Below are 15,137 nucleotides of genomic sequence, written 5' to 3'. Positions count from 1 at the left end.
TTAGGTACTAGTAACTAAGTTTACCCGTAAAGCAAATTGAAATCGTGTATTATATTTTATGGCTCATGCTCTGACATAAACTATGGCATCGTTGAAATGCTTTCGTGTAGATTACTCACATCATGATCATAGTAGCAGTGCATATGTGCCAATAGAATTGTTTTCTGACCTGTGGAGCTGGGTAGACACCGCTGTAGTACGTCTCCTGGCCGCGAGGGGGACGTTTTGGCTCGTACAGAGTCTCCGGGGACGGACAGTGGCTGCCGTACAGAGTCTCCTGTGCTTGGCGGTAGTTCTCGTACACGGTACCTGCAGAAAATAAAAGGTGCATACTAAGATACAATCATTACATTACAATCCCAATATATCCATCATGAACATACATTTGTAGTTAAATTGTTGCCGATAGCGTTCAGCTTGGGGAAAGCTTTATTGTTTGTTTGTTTGTTTGTTTGTTTGTTTGTTTGTTTATTGCCATATACTAGTAATCAAAGAAAACATAACATAAGAGAGATATGCGGGAGGAAGATATGTTATGACCTGTCCGCGATCTTCCCCCGACAACATAAATTGTATGATACATTATTATGATAGTAATTGATCAATAGTACACATGATATTAACAACATATGATAAATATTATTATATTAGATAAGAACTAATATGAACTAAACATACTTATTAAGTAACGCAATATGACGTACAGGGTGGATAGCATACACAAAAGCCAAACCAAACAATTCGACCAAAAGGAGAGAAGAAAAGACGTATATTCTCAGCTTTTTCAAAATATTTATGTGATAACTGGCCAAGGGTACAGATTTTGGCCTAATGATGAAATAGAAAGTCTGGATGTGGAGGATGGATGATGGTCATTAGACCACAGATAATCGCTTTACTTTTGAAAACTAGTTTTGTATTGGCCGTAGATAAAGATGTCCACACAAATGTTCGAGATTTGTTAATTCTATAAACAGATGGCTCGGTTCTTTAAACTAATTATTTCCTAGTTCCACGAAATTAGTATCGTAGCAAAGAAAATAGTATATTGTCTGAGAAAATAGATCGCCTAAAAGTTGGCAAGCCTTTCTTTGTCCAGAGTACAGGGATACTGAACAGCAGCAATTCACTATAAAACCACTGACAGCCAGGGAAACCTGGAAACTCATGCCAGCTGACTGCCCGAGCGCCAAACAATTACAAATTGAAGATGGCGGCTCGGTTTATAGTCATATTGTTCTAATCACCGTCCCACTGGGATCGGTCACGAGGCCGCCTTGTTATCCAGGCTGACCTTAACTGTTAAACATGACATCCCCTTTGTTTGAAGGGCGGGAGAATCTGTACAGTTGGTCGGGACTTTTGTTCTCTCTCTTCCCGGTAAAAACCACACGTGTGGATATACATGTGCGTTACCACAAGATGCACCTTGCCATTATAGCAGTACAATGTTACCCCTCTACCTGGCACACGGCAGAGAAGGCGCCGCAATGTTACAGACAATATTAGTCTGAAGACATTGTTTGAAATAACTGTAACATTACAACAACTAGTACTGTGTCTTTTGATAGTCACCTAAAAGATATAGTACGTTGTTCCGCCGGCACAGCCATATGTGTTACATTAGCTTGTTCTCGTCAATTTGCAATTTAATAATACTACAATGAATTACTACAATCAATATATATGTGGACAAAAATATTACTAAGGATGGGGTATTTCCATCATTGTTTTATTGCGGAATCTCATCATCAGGCTCCCAATCCTTCAAAAAGAAATAAGTATGAAATAGCCTACATTCTAAATACAGTGTCGCATTTTGCATTCGTTGTCTTTTCTTGATGTACGTTGAGTTACGTATCATTTTTTTTCGCAAATACAAGTAACAAGTAGAATCACACAATAGGTTGAACATACCTGTCGCCTCGTCACTTTTCTCTCCTTCCCGCGCCTTGTCTTTGTCCCTGCCGTCCTCGGCAGAGATGCCCGTGACAGCCGTTCGGTTTTTAGCGTCTTCCCGGTTAGTTTTACCTGGCCCTTCTCCGTCCGCTGTCCAGTCACGGGAGCTGTGTCCCGGCGTACTCACACTGTCCGGCCGCTCCACGGAAGGGATGCTGCTGCTGTCCAGTCCTCTTGACAAACTGATATTTGTCGGACTCGCAGTTTCCTTTAAATCTCCTAGTCTTTGTTCTTTCTCCTGGTTTATCTGATCCCCGGGGCTCGGCTGCACGCTGGCGGGAGAGTGCACCTCTACTTCCGCAGGTTCCATATCCGCCTCCCGATAGGCCGGGCTGGAGGCGGGCCGGTCACGACGGCCGGACGTACGCTGACGCAGCTGAGCTCTCTCTCACAGCGCTCCGTCCACCTGCAACACACAACCGCCGGCACGACACCATCTATCATACAACCACATAGTCATCTCTACACAATTTTACGTCTCATGGGGAGATGGTTTTGCTAGGCCCGCACGGGTTTTCAGTTTTATCAAATTTTCGTTTTCATTATATTTTCGCTTCAACCGCATTGTGATGCGACAATACTCGCAATATAACTGTTACTAGTATCCTCCTGTAGCCTGTGTATTGTGACAGATATGAAGTTGCTACGGTACTAAATTGTTTTCCTTTCCGAGGTCCCATGTATGCGAATTTGTTAATACTTCATATGAAAACAACAACAATGTAGTACAGTACATGGATGTTGGATTCAGTTTCATGCCCGATGAAATGTGTATTGAAAGTCGCCGCTATAGTCGCTATACTTGAAACAAATGCTATTAATCTGTTGCTGTAGTAGATGTCGAAAATAGAGGAATTTGTTACCTGGGGTGAAATCGTTTTTGACGTCTTCAGACGTACAAGGAATAAAGACCACAATCCTGAAATGCCCGCTTACAGCCACAAAGGAGCAGGTATTGGAAATCGTATTGAGATGCCCGTGTGCGAAAATGTAACAATGCACATCGAATAAAACACGAAAGCGAGCCATATTTTTCCAGAAGAATCTATGGGTTTGACGTGTGTTACGTGCGAGTGAAGAGTGTCTAAAATTCTTCATTATGCACCTAGACATATTCCAAGAAAACGTGTTGATCTGTCAATATATGTCTCCTTAAATTTGGTCTTAGTCACATATGCAATACGATATGAAATATGGTATGACGACATTCGTGTTTCACCACCATGCCGTTTGTGAGAGAAAATTGTTCTGCAAAATATTATCATAACCTACACGAAACTAGTATTCCAGTAGAGTTATGTACATGTATGCAAGAGCTTAAAAATAGACAAAGGAAGTTATTACCAAAATGATATGGACATGTTGTAGCATTGTGCAGATACGGTATACATGGCAGGATTCTTCTACATATTCGCTTTGTGTTGCACCACTGTGCTCGTATATCTGTATACCATACAATCTAAACATTTTTATATTCATATCTCCACGTCTGCATTTTCGACCAGTTCATAAACCAAGTACTTTGATGTTGTATTTTGGTCGTTATTTTCATATACTAAATGCATTTAGCTTAAGATATACTTCTACATACCGAGCAATATGCGAATGTTTTGATTACTGTTTTTGTCTTATGTGCGCAGTTCTCCTCACACACCCAATTGGAATTAGGTATACCTATTCTTACTAACATTCTATGTGGTGTTGGTTATATTATCATCGGAGTTGATATTGATAATTTCAGAGTCAATTTTGTTTCCATGAAGTTGAAATGACTTAAACGATGTCTGAGGAAAAAGTCAAGCATCGGGTCACTCTTTATGCGTCTGTGACAGTTTTGTAGTTGAGGGCTTTGTACCAAACAGGAAAATGCCGATTGTACTGTGATTACACAATGAACGTTATGGCATTTCTGATGCTCCGTTTTCCTTGGGCTCAACGCTTCATATCTCGTTTTTATCGTAGTCATGTTGATATCCATAGTTGTCGTTTGAAGTGGTTGAAAATTTCTCCTATGGCCATTTGCCCCACCCGCCTCTAACTGCTGTACCTTGCCGAGCTCGCCAAGGATGTGTTTTGAAGTGTTTCCCGTTCACTTGCTAGCTACTCCACAACAAACCAGTTTCTGGAGAAATTTATTTCCATAATGCGAAAACGCCTGTCACAAAATGAAATAGAAATAAATAAACATCAAAATGAATGGAATATCACATTTATTTCGATTGATTTTTTTGTATTTATAATAGCTTTATAATTTCGAAGGAATATTATGCCCACTGATCTCAATAAAGTATAGCTGTGTACATACATTTAGACACCAAACAAGTCGAACTGACTTTGGCCTTCAACATTGTAGGATTATCTAAGAGTGAGACACTCGCTTGGACAGAACGTTATCGTCGGCCCTGCTGCCGGTTGGTTTTATGGTTGGTTACTGCTGGATGAATAGTTTCCAATATGAACGCTAGAGATACCTTGTTATCTTGAAGACTGCCCGCACCAGACGTCAGTAAACAAACGGCCGGGTGATGTAGGTTCTAAAGCCGTGCCCAGGTCTGGCGGAAGTCCAGTAGGAGCGGGGTCGGGTGGCGTGAGCGACCGAGGCCCGGCTGACGTCTGCGTCGGCTCGCCGGATGGAACCCTATCCAGGTATGACGTCAACAGCTTCAATTCCTGCCGTCTCCGTGACACTGGTCCAACAATGTCAGACAGGAGTTGATCTGGACTGTCGGTGGTTTCCTACAAGAAGCGGTGTTCAATCTTCAGGCCATCACGACACTGAGAAATACGGCTCTTGCGCCTGGGACGCGTTTGTAACGATTGATGCACATCGCCTGCATAAAAGTGACTTTCTTCATCACCATCGCCATCTAACCTGTTCGCGTTGTGACGATCTTTTGTTGGACAAGCCCTTTCTTGGCTTTAGCTTTCTTCCTTCGGTCTAATCAGAATTCGATTCACGTGAACCACACAATCACTGTCACGTCATATCATGACGTAGACAATTTCTACATGCGCACACGTCTTTATTCAGAGCGAACACATGAGATGGAAACAAACAAAAGAATAAAATTCTGTTTGTCGCAAGCCCCGAAGAGTTGATCAGGTGGATGCCGGATTTTGAGGCTAATCATAGCTTTTCCTCAGATGCTTGAGGAGTTTCAACCGCATACACCATAAAACATATGCCATTTTTTAAAAAGATTGTGTGTTTGTTTGCTTGTTTTCTTAGACACATACACATATACACACACAAATATAAACAAATCAAACAATAAAGAATGTTTTGAGGCAGCGACAGCCATTACATGATAAGGTTTGAAAAATAAACATAAAGAACGCATTACGCAATCAGACACCTATTTTATCTTTTACGCCCTTTTTGACCGTCTACCATTACTTATTATACCCGATGCTAATGATTACTTTTGGGAAGAGACATTTGGGTCATCAATGACCAAGATACCAACCGTCTAGACTTAATTTGTGTTGACCAAGAGCATCCGACATTTTTTCCTCAGCATAGAATAAGTATAAACAGTTTTCACTTCACCCCTGTGTTGATGTAGTACCATTCTTTCAATATTCCAAATGTGAAACTTTACAGCGCGGTGCCACCTCAGACCCCTGGGCACTATAATTCCGGTAAGCTATCGGGGGCTCCCTCCATCACACCCCACCGTTCCCGGGGACGGTTGGGCGACATTAGCATGCACAGTGCTCCCTCCCATCACCGACCGCCAGGAAAACCGATCGGCCACGGACGCCTGTGCGCCGCTGATAAGGCGGGAACAATGGAGGGACGGTCTGGGGGATGCGCGCAGATCGAACTCGGCGCTGAACAGGTGGAACGTTGGACACTGATAAGGGCCTCATGTGTGGACGTAAACGTCGCACAGGTTTGCATTCCGGGTTTACGTGGATGAAACAAGACCGTAGGTCCTCCTGTACCGACAGGCACGTCGTGCAGCAAGTTTTAAAATCTATTTACAAGGGATGGGAAATGGGAACAAGTTAGGTTGTAAGGTTGTATGTAAAGTTTAAGTGACAGAGTGTATTCTTCCAACGCGTAAGGAAAGTGCTCGTAGTGACAAATATCTGTGAATTTCTGAGACAACATAGAATGGTATTGGATGCTTTGCCATCGTGTTGTTATAGAAGCTTCCCATGTTTTCGTAACAGGCACTAGCGCAGTGTGACTGTTGGTTTTATAACATCTAACCTCATGAGCCTGTAAGGTATCCTCTATGTGCATTCAAACACATTGAATATGCAAATTTATGCAGACTTGTGTATGCCTCAATATTCATCTTCTTCAATTTCGTGTCATCAAGTATGGGAAAGCCTTGTATTAATACAGGGCAAGGCCCTTATAAATTTAGGCTTTGTTTCATACGCACCCACCAGTTTAAGATTGGTTAAGTACTAGTATATCAGCATGAAAGTTCATCTGAGTTGGTAAATTACATTATGGAAAACTTAATATAAAACCTCAGATAGCTGAGGAAGACTGAGTGATTCAGTCGAAAATTTCTGGTGAGTCAAATTTTGAGTTGGAGAACAGTTTAAGTTTTTCATAAAGTACTAGTATATTTTCTTCGTTTCAAAGAAATCAACCATAATTCAGAATTTATTTCTTCCTTCTGAGCTCATAAAATTGCATATTGCAACGAGTCAAAATATTGCAACAATAACAAAACATGATTAGATCTGTGAAAGTCTGTACGTAGAGAAATTTAACTTTTCCTGACAACAGACTTACTGAAGGTTGTCTCGGTTAGAGCGAGAAAAGCATGTAGTCCCCTCTCTCCAAACACCCTCAAACCTGAAGAGAAAACCACCTCATTCCTACTTACTACATGTACTGACTACTTAGCGCAGGTTCCCCGGTTAACGCTGAGTAATTTATTTCCGCGAAGCGCGTAAACCACAACATGTGTTCGTGTGCGATAACAAAACCGCGGGTCTCTGGGCGGAGACGGAAGAATGGTCTACATGGAGCCCGCGCGCGTGCGGCTGCCACGGGCTGATAAGGCGGATTTCACGGCTGCTCCGCGGCTGTATGACGATACATATTCATGCTTACTTACACCGCTGTACGCTCACACAACAATCTTCTCGGCTGTACGTAACCGGTTGTGCTTTTTAATACAAGTCGACAAGGTTCTATGCATAGTAATGAGATGTTCTTTTCGCTTCGCTAACGATGGAAATATTCCATTGAATAAAAAGCTCTCACTGTTGTGTTCATGTTGTCAGGTGCGACACGACACAGAAAAAAATGATCTCACGTAAACCTAAGCTAACGAAGTGCGAGGATTTTTTGCGCCCGAATTGATGTTACCGTAACCCGTACTCCTATAATCAAAGTTATAGCTAGCTGCCGCTCGCGAACTTTCGTATATTCCGTAGCCTCCTGTGCAGGCCTCCGTGCGGGTGGGAGTTTTGATACTGCGTTTTGTAAAATTCTTATCGCGTTCTTTTGCCGGCGGAGGGTATATGATCCGCTTGCCTCAACATATTGCCATTTCGCCTTGGCTCATAGCAACAGCTTTAGAGAGATGTACACGTAGTTATTACGTTTAAAAACACCATCCACATTTACCAATGGATTCCACTTGACAATGTGTACTTTTAAGGCGCAGTCACATGCGTATTACTTGTTGTGGCACGATTTTCAGGGAGGCTATGAAAAGATCGTCGAAAAGGGACTATGCCAACCTTTTCGGCCTGTGTTTCAATATGGATTCAGGCTCACGGTATGTGGTGTAAATAGCAATGTAAACGCAAAACTGCAGACAGGTAAGTCGGTGAATGTCAACAAAGGATAGCTTTAGGCTTGCTACTATAACAGTTTGTTCATCCCAAATCAAATGCGCCTTTTACCAATAATATATAAGTCAAATGTGCACGTTTCAGCCTTCGCATCAAAACGCCGGTAGTAGGCCCAGTACTATTATCGCAACTGTATAGCTACAGTCTACTAGCACAAAAGTATTCACCGTACATTATGTGAGTAAATAGGAATGACGCAATGTAACGTTTCACTTTGGGTGAGACAAATGAAACATTGAAGGCTCCTGTGGCGACGGTGGCAGAGTTGACCCGTGGTGAAGAAATACAGCCCATGTTTACAGTGCATCGTACAGATGATAGGATTACAATGCCGGAGTTCTCCTGATCCACCTGCACGCTTCAGGTACGAACTTTAACGGCACGGTATGCAGCGAGCTGGTATGGCATATAGTCCTGGCCGTCGACGCGACAGGAGCTGCAAGCTTAAGGCACCGAAAACAACCACGGTAGGTACATGTACATGTTCCCTGGACATTCTGTTTGTGTGATATCCACCTAGAGATCTGACACCTATTTGTGAGTCTTGTGAAATCGTTGGTCAATTGGAGGACTTTCGGTGCACTTCAACTTGGCTTGGAAGAAGGGGGGAGGGGCGAGCTAGTGACAATGGAGTTTGCTATACTAGTAGCTAGAAAGGGTGTATGCTGAAGAACTTCATTACTCTCCATCATCTTAACATTGGGCGACTGCTCCTCAGAAATTGTCGCCAGACGTTCGTCTACGCCAAACCCGTCCTATCAAAACATTATTGTATTGTCGTGTACGGTTTAAAGCACTTCCCCATGATGGGAAATTCATGTACCGCCTAGCAGGTTGGATGATTGCTCAGCCAGTATTCTTACCCTGATCTATGCTACAACCGTTGCATAGGTTCCAAAAGACGAATGTTGAGTTATAAAATAATTAAAATCTGGCATCTAAGCCATTGTGGAAGCTTCTCTTCTTATGTTTACAGATTCCATCGGTGCGGAGAACTAGAAGGAATGGCGAAGCGTCGAAAAAATACTGTTCGCTGGCTTGGCCTTTTCTTGCTGGTAACCTGTCTCCTCCCGACGGTTCTACTGTACACATGGGGTTCTCATATCAGCGGAGGTGCTGATGGCACAACGCAGGCTGGACGCATTGGAAGCTGGAAGAACCGTGCTAGTCTGAAACGGTACGTACGTACATCTGTGTGGTTATTTGAACAGCACGAGGGTAATTTGTGCCTACTATACAATAAATGTAATTTGCCACTCTCTGCCAGCCTTAGAAAGTGTGTGGTGGGGTTTTATGAAAGAACAATTGAACACTATGGTGCAGTCACTGCAAGGTGCTCCCCTGAAAAGATCCAGGTCACGGTAGTTGGTCATGAAAAGACCATAGACCACAGTGGTGTTTTTTTGTGTGTTAAATTCATCGCAGGGTACTCGAGTATTATTTTGGCTTGTCTGCCAGTCTGCATGTGTGTTTGTGTTTCCGTGAGCAGCAATACGCTATGGGGCAGAAAGGGTCACAAAGCAGTATGGGTAAGGGGGTGAAGTCTGCCATCTCTGACTGCATTGTTCTTCCTTATTTTCAGTGCCAAGGAACAAGACGCCAAGTGTGAGCCGAAGACCGACATTGCGTTCATCAAGACCCACAAAACAGGTGGCACGACTGTGATGCAGATACTCCACCGTCTGGGCTACCTTCGCAACAGCTCGTTCCTCCTTCCGCAGACCGACATCAACAACCTGTACCCATACGGACTGTTCAACCCGAAACTGTATCTCCCTCCAATACAGCACGGCCACGGCATCCTAACCCACCACACCGTCTACAACAGGCCGGCTATCACAAAACACCTTTCGGAAAATTCAACGTTTTTCACAATCATACGGGAACCTCTAAGTCATCTGAAATCCACATTTAGTTTCTACAGACTCTCCAGACTTATGGATGACTATGAGAGTACAGACATGGAGGCAATGCTAACGTTCCTAGCAAACCCCGGGCGGTATGACACCACGTTTAACACCAAATCCCCTGGTCGGCCTGTTTCCTTCACGAGAAACCCCATGGCTCTCGAGCTCGGGTTTCCTGTCCACAAGTTACAAAATACCACAGCAAATCCGAGTTCTGAAGACATCAAGAACTTTCTCCAAAGCCTCTCGCGAGAGTTGGACTTAGTGATGGTCATGGAGTACTTCGAGGAGTCGCTGGTGTTGCTGAGGCGGTTGATGTGTTGGGACCTGAGGGACATTTTGTACCTCAAATATAACAGTTACGAGTACGGCAACGTTACCGTTCCACCGGGCCTCGTGGACAAACACAAACGGTGGGACTCAGTAGACTACGCCCTGTACGAACATTTCAATAGGACATTGTGGGAAAAGATCCAAAAGGAAGGCAGCGACTTCACACAGGAGTTAGATCACTTCAGAGTTGTTGAAAACAAAGTTAGGACACACTGTACTTCTCCTAAAGATAAATTACCAACTACTGTGGAGGGTAGCCCGTGGAACACGCAATTTCAGATTGACTCTGCACTCTGTACTTGGCTGAAGACGTCCCACATGTGCTACTGGACATTATTGCGTGATAGAAGCTTAAAATTTCACATATCAACTGACCAAAGAAAGACCCCTCCTCTGAGGAAAAAGCCGGATTTGTTCTATGTGAAGCTGTCCAGGAAGTTACGTGTGTCTTCAGGTATCCATTCCCCACCCTTCTGTCTGTTGTGTGGAGAAGTGCAGAAGTACTGCAGTGACCATGAGTACGTGTCACACCTGTATCAGGAAGGCCACATCTCATCTTTACAGTCAAGTTCTAACCGTTTGGAACTGCAGGGAGGGTGGCATGGTGGGGATCCTCTACCTCCTGCTTAGCACAGAGATATATTGGTCTTGAAATTTACACCCACAATGTATTAAAATTATGTAAAAAAAGCTCTTTGCCAGCAGAAAACTAGCTCTTTGTTATGCACAAACTGTCTCTTTGTTATTGGTATAAAATGTATATTTTGCTTATCATTTTGAATAGTTTTATTTGAAGCTTCATCAACCTACTATTTATAATAAAAGGCCCTGTCAAATGTGAACAGGTTAAAGGAGAATCCTTCTGAGAATAACAAAGGCTTTGTGAGTTTGATTGAAGAAAATGTCTGTTTATAGACTTAACTATCATTGGTTAATGTGTATATTGAATACATTATAATAAAATGTATCAAATATTAGAAAAGGCACTTTTGTTTTAAATATAATGTCCTGAAGCATCACTTACATTTTGTACTTGTTTACAGAATGAATTACATGCTGTATTGGAGAGTTAACTTTGTAAATGCTTCAATGTACAGTACTTCATGAATTTTGTATTCGCCTTTATGATAAAAGGATGAGTCGTACTGACAATGGTACTCAGATGATGTTATTTGCATGGGCCCATTTAAACCGTAAATTTGTTAACGAGAGTTAACATAAGTTAAACTAAAGGCTGTAGGAGTTCAAAGCAGCCAGTCCCTCCCATGACTGGTCTCCCAGTAACCAGTCTTGCTGAAGGGGACTTTAAGTCATCTTTGGCACCTGCAAAACACAAGAAATGTAGACATTAATTATTAATTAGAGAACATCTAAACTGATCTAGACTATTCTACCATTTGTCATCTAGGTGTTTTTGTCATACATTCAAGAAAAAAACAGCCTCTTACAAAATACATATCATACATGTACAATAAATGAATCTCACAGATCTTCAAAAGGCCTTTGATAACAGAGCAAGGATTATTTTTGTTTAACAACTTACCACTGATGGTTGCCTCCTTTAGAAACTGCATGGATGTCTCAAAGCTCATCTGTTGGAAGGGGGAGGCGTTGGACTGTATGCCTGTCCTGTTGAAGGGTTTGTACACCCCCTCGTATGTCATGTAGTCTGCCACGAGTGACAGGTGACGGGGATCCACCTCAATCCCGTACACCGCAAACACTTCCTTGATCTCCTACTCAGACAGAGATGACACAAATGAACATCGAGCCCTTGGCAGATATATTAAGTAAAAAAGAGTTTACAACTAGAAATGTAACATTTGTTTGTTTGTTTGTTTGTTTAGGATCTCATTCGCATATGATCTGCTCTGTTACTTCTTACTGAAACACATTCACATATATGGTGACAAGAGTCTAAATCCCTCCTGCTATAGAAATTGCAACATTATGTAACCCAACACCAGTTACCATGGTGACAGATGGTCTGGTTCAGGTCATTGATCAGGTCAGTGTTTGGAACGGAAGAAGAAACAGAGCAAAAACAATGTTTTCCTTCGGTAAACATAAATATCACTTAAACAAGGATATGAATGACACAGAGTGGGGTAGATATGTTACAATGGAGGGTAGAACAAGCCATTTTGGTAGATGTAGTAACTTGCAAAGCAGTTCATTGAATGAAGATGCTATCTGATGAAAAAACCTTAAAGATTACAAACCTTGACTATAATCCGACAGGCGGCTTCAATACCGTAGGTGTTGGCCATCGCATGGATGTGATTGGAGCACAGTTTGTTCAGGTCAAACACTCTGTCATACTTGAACAGTTCCTGTAAAAAAATCACATGCTTAGACTACAATTCTATCAAATCCTACTATCATTCTAGAAACATGTTGAAAGAAAAGCATTATCATGAAATACTATTAGAGCAAGTAACACCCTCCTTCCCCACACAGCCTACCTGTAAGTTGACCCCCTCTGTTTTGAGCCTGATGACTCCCTCCTCCCCGGGCAGTTTACTGTCAGACAGGAAACAGCGGGTGATCCCGGGTGTCTGATGAACCACGGCTTTGTGAGCTTCCCTCTCCACCAGGGACGTCATGTCAAACTTGCTGCCAACAATGTCCAGCTGACAACATACAAGCAGTTCCTTACTTTTCATTACAGAATACAGAGTCAGTTTCAAATTGTACTGAATACTCTCCACCTATTCCTTATCAAACTAACTGTTGTGCTTTTAAATAATTTATGCAGCTCTTATATCTTTGTTGATTAGTATGTCCTAGGTAATATTGAATTGTACATATATTGAAATATCTAGAATTCTTGATAGTTGCAAAATAGCAATGGAATGATTCCTCACCTGTAGTTTGATCTCACACCACTCCTCATCTTGTGCATCATAACTGTACCCAGAAATCTGTGGGCTCATTGCCAGCACAGCCTGTAGAACAAATAATAAATGTACAATGTATTCCCATCCTAAAATCCCTACTCAGACCAGACCAGACAGATTTCCAACCATGTAGTTCAAAAATACTGACTGGACAAAATCAAATGAATCACATCAAAGAAAATACACATTAAGAAAGCTTTCAATTAGTGAAGAAAATTATCTAGTCACAAGGACAATAAAAACTTGGACTTACATTGATTCTGATTTCATCCTGTACAGCTTCTCTCTCCTTCCGTTTCTTCTTCTTTTTCTTCTTCATCTTCTCATCAGTAGGAGTTGCAGGTGTCTCAGGTCTGTCTTCTTCCGCCTTCTCCTCCTCCCCTGTTTCAGGGCTGGGGCTTTTAGGAGAAGGCTTGTTCCCTGTTTCATCTATGAACAATAATCTCTTTCAATACTCAACAATATTCTTGTTTTGAAGATTAACTTTTTTATTGTTTTCACATCACTATCATGCTTAAGATTTGTGTACTTCTGTTTTCTATCTATGGAGGAAACGAGCAAAGTGTCATCACGGTGGAGATTCTGTATACGATAGCCAGTGGTAATTTCTCACCCTCCTCCTCCTCTTCATCCTCCTCTTCCCTGTCCTCCTCTTCTGGGTCAGACTCTCCTTTCTCATCATAGTCCTGGTCCTTAAAAACATATTACAGATGGTCATGAGTTTGTTCATACAATTATCATATGAAATCAAGTCAGCCTCTTTAATAAACAACATCCTGCAACAGATGTTGACTACATTACCACACAATACACAAAGTATATAGTATGTGGGGTCGTGTGGCGTAACAACAGAGTATTCGACTCAGAACCAAGAGGTCCCGAGTTCGAACCCTGCCATGCCACCGATCTTGTGCCTTTGGGAAAGGACCTTTACACGACTTTCCTCACTGTTAGAATTAGAAAAAAACATAGTACCAGAGGATGACTGTAACCCCAGTGTAAAGATCATTTCACCTATCTCACAAATATACATGAAAATTTCTGTAAAATGAGCAGGTGTAAAGAGCACCTGAGAGTGCTTCTGCTTCTGTTTCACAGCTGTTGCGTCCCCATCATTGTCCTCCTCCTCAGAGCTGTCCTCCTCTGTAGGAGGCTTCTTATTGGTCACTTGGACTGGCTCATCAGGCTCTCCCTCATCATCATCATCACCATCATCATCATCAATGTCCAGGATGTTACGTCTTTCTCTCGAGTTTAGCAGCCTGAAGTAGTGAATACATATTAACATTACAAAAAATCTTAATGCCAAATACCCCATATGCTCTGATGAAGGAGGTTAGATCTTACTCTGCAATCTATTACAGCAGAATTGAAAATATGAGAAATACAGAACATTGATTCAATCACATTCTATTCCTCAAAAGCAAAGCCATGCGGTTATTAACCCTTATCCTGTGGGGCAAATATATACATGGGTTGCACATACAGTACCGTCTATACAGCACCCTGTATATGTACGATTTGGGGGTATTTCACACACACCGCAGCGAAACGCAACAAATGGGGAAGTCACTACGCTGCCGCGGGGCAAAAAAAGTCAAGGGTCTATGACCTGATTAAGACATCAAATTATTTGAAAATATTGTGTAAAAAATGCCAGCAGGACAGGGGTTAAGTAGTGAAGAAAGAGTTCTCCTGACTTGTGTTCCTGCATCTCCTTAGCCTGCCTCTTCAGGGCGTCCAGGAGTCTGCGGAAGAACTTGCGCTCCATGAAGTGCAGGATCTTGGCAGGACTCAGGTACACGTCCTTCTGGTACGTCTCAGCAGGGAGGAACTGGAACCGGAGGGTGTAGATTCTGAACCTCTCAAATCTGCTCTCCACAGACAGTGTCTCTGACACTTCCACTGACTCAAGGACTTGAAACAGATGCACCTACAGGAACACACAATACAGGGTGAAGAAAATGTTTTGTTAACTGTAACCTACTAGGTCCACCCTCTGTTAAAAAACAGGTAAATGTGTTCATCCAAATACATGTATTTTAATAACTTATCAATCCACTTCTGCCTTGTATTTAATTTGCATAAAGACTGAAATTACCTTGCATATAAAATGAGATGTGGTATAACTAAAGGCAATAACAACATTATGTGACACAGGACAATTAAAACACCTGGTATGAGTGACAGGTGTCAGTCTCACCTG

The 15,137-nt window shown here is 42.2% G+C and overlaps 3 protein-coding genes across 7 annotated transcripts in view; 1 reads left to right on the top strand and 2 right to left on the bottom strand.

The window, feature by feature from the left end:
• LOC109474054 (protein lyl-1-like) overlaps positions 1-4,979 on the bottom strand; it is a 7,568-nt gene extending 2,589 nt beyond the window's left edge. Inside the window, exons 1-3 of one of the 2 annotated variants that reach the window (XM_019774269.1) lie at positions 4,431-4,979; positions 1,918-2,365; positions 170-309 (exon numbers count right to left, since the gene is read on the bottom strand). In XM_019774269.1, coding sequence (XP_019629828.1) covers positions 170-309; positions 1,918-2,269 — 492 coding nt within the window. In that variant the 5' untranslated portion in view covers positions 2,270-2,365; positions 4,431-4,979. Of the gene's footprint in view, positions 1-169; positions 310-1,917; positions 2,551-4,430 lie in introns of those variants that run through there. The other variant, XM_019774270.1, reaches the window with a different exon arrangement.
• A 2,719-nt stretch (positions 4,980-7,698) lies between these two features.
• Positions 7,699-10,661, top strand: LOC109473375 (galactose-3-O-sulfotransferase 2-like). Its single transcript, XM_019773236.1, has 2 exons — positions 7,699-7,715; positions 9,335-10,661. Exons 1-2 carry the CDS (start codon positions 7,699-7,701, stop codon positions 10,659-10,661), a joined length of 1,344 nt encoding a protein of 447 aa, XP_019628795.1.
• A 132-nt stretch (positions 10,662-10,793) lies between these two features.
• Positions 10,794-15,137, bottom strand: part of LOC109473582 (DNA-directed RNA polymerase I subunit RPA1-like) — a 27,821-nt gene continuing 23,477 nt past the window's right edge. For 2 of the 4 annotated variants that reach the window (XM_019773482.1, XM_019773483.1), the window contains exons 29-37: positions 14,632-14,864; positions 14,001-14,193; positions 13,545-13,623; positions 13,185-13,360; positions 12,899-12,979; positions 12,497-12,664; positions 12,254-12,364; positions 11,575-11,767; positions 10,794-11,354 (exon numbers count right to left, since the gene is read on the bottom strand). In XM_019773482.1, coding sequence (XP_019629041.1) covers positions 11,254-11,354; positions 11,575-11,767; positions 12,254-12,364; positions 12,497-12,664; positions 12,899-12,979; positions 13,185-13,360; positions 13,545-13,623; positions 14,001-14,193; positions 14,632-14,864 — 1,335 coding nt within the window. In that variant the 3' untranslated portion in view covers positions 10,794-11,253. The remainder of the gene's footprint in view (positions 11,355-11,574; positions 11,768-12,253; positions 12,365-12,496; positions 12,665-12,898; positions 12,980-13,184; positions 13,361-13,544; positions 13,624-14,000; positions 14,194-14,631; positions 14,865-15,137) is intronic. The other 2 variants (XM_019773480.1, XM_019773481.1) reach the window with 2 other exon arrangements.

The sequence above is a fragment of the Branchiostoma belcheri genome, unplaced genomic scaffold (assembly GCF_001625305.1).
Source record: "Branchiostoma belcheri isolate BF01 breed outbred unplaced genomic scaffold, Haploidv18h27 scaffold3, whole genome shotgun sequence".
Classification (NCBI taxonomy): Eukaryota; Metazoa; Chordata; class Leptocardii; order Amphioxiformes; family Branchiostomatidae; genus Branchiostoma; species Branchiostoma belcheri.
Note: the sequence above shows the minus strand (reverse complement) of the source record. Positions and strands in the feature narration are given on the sequence as shown.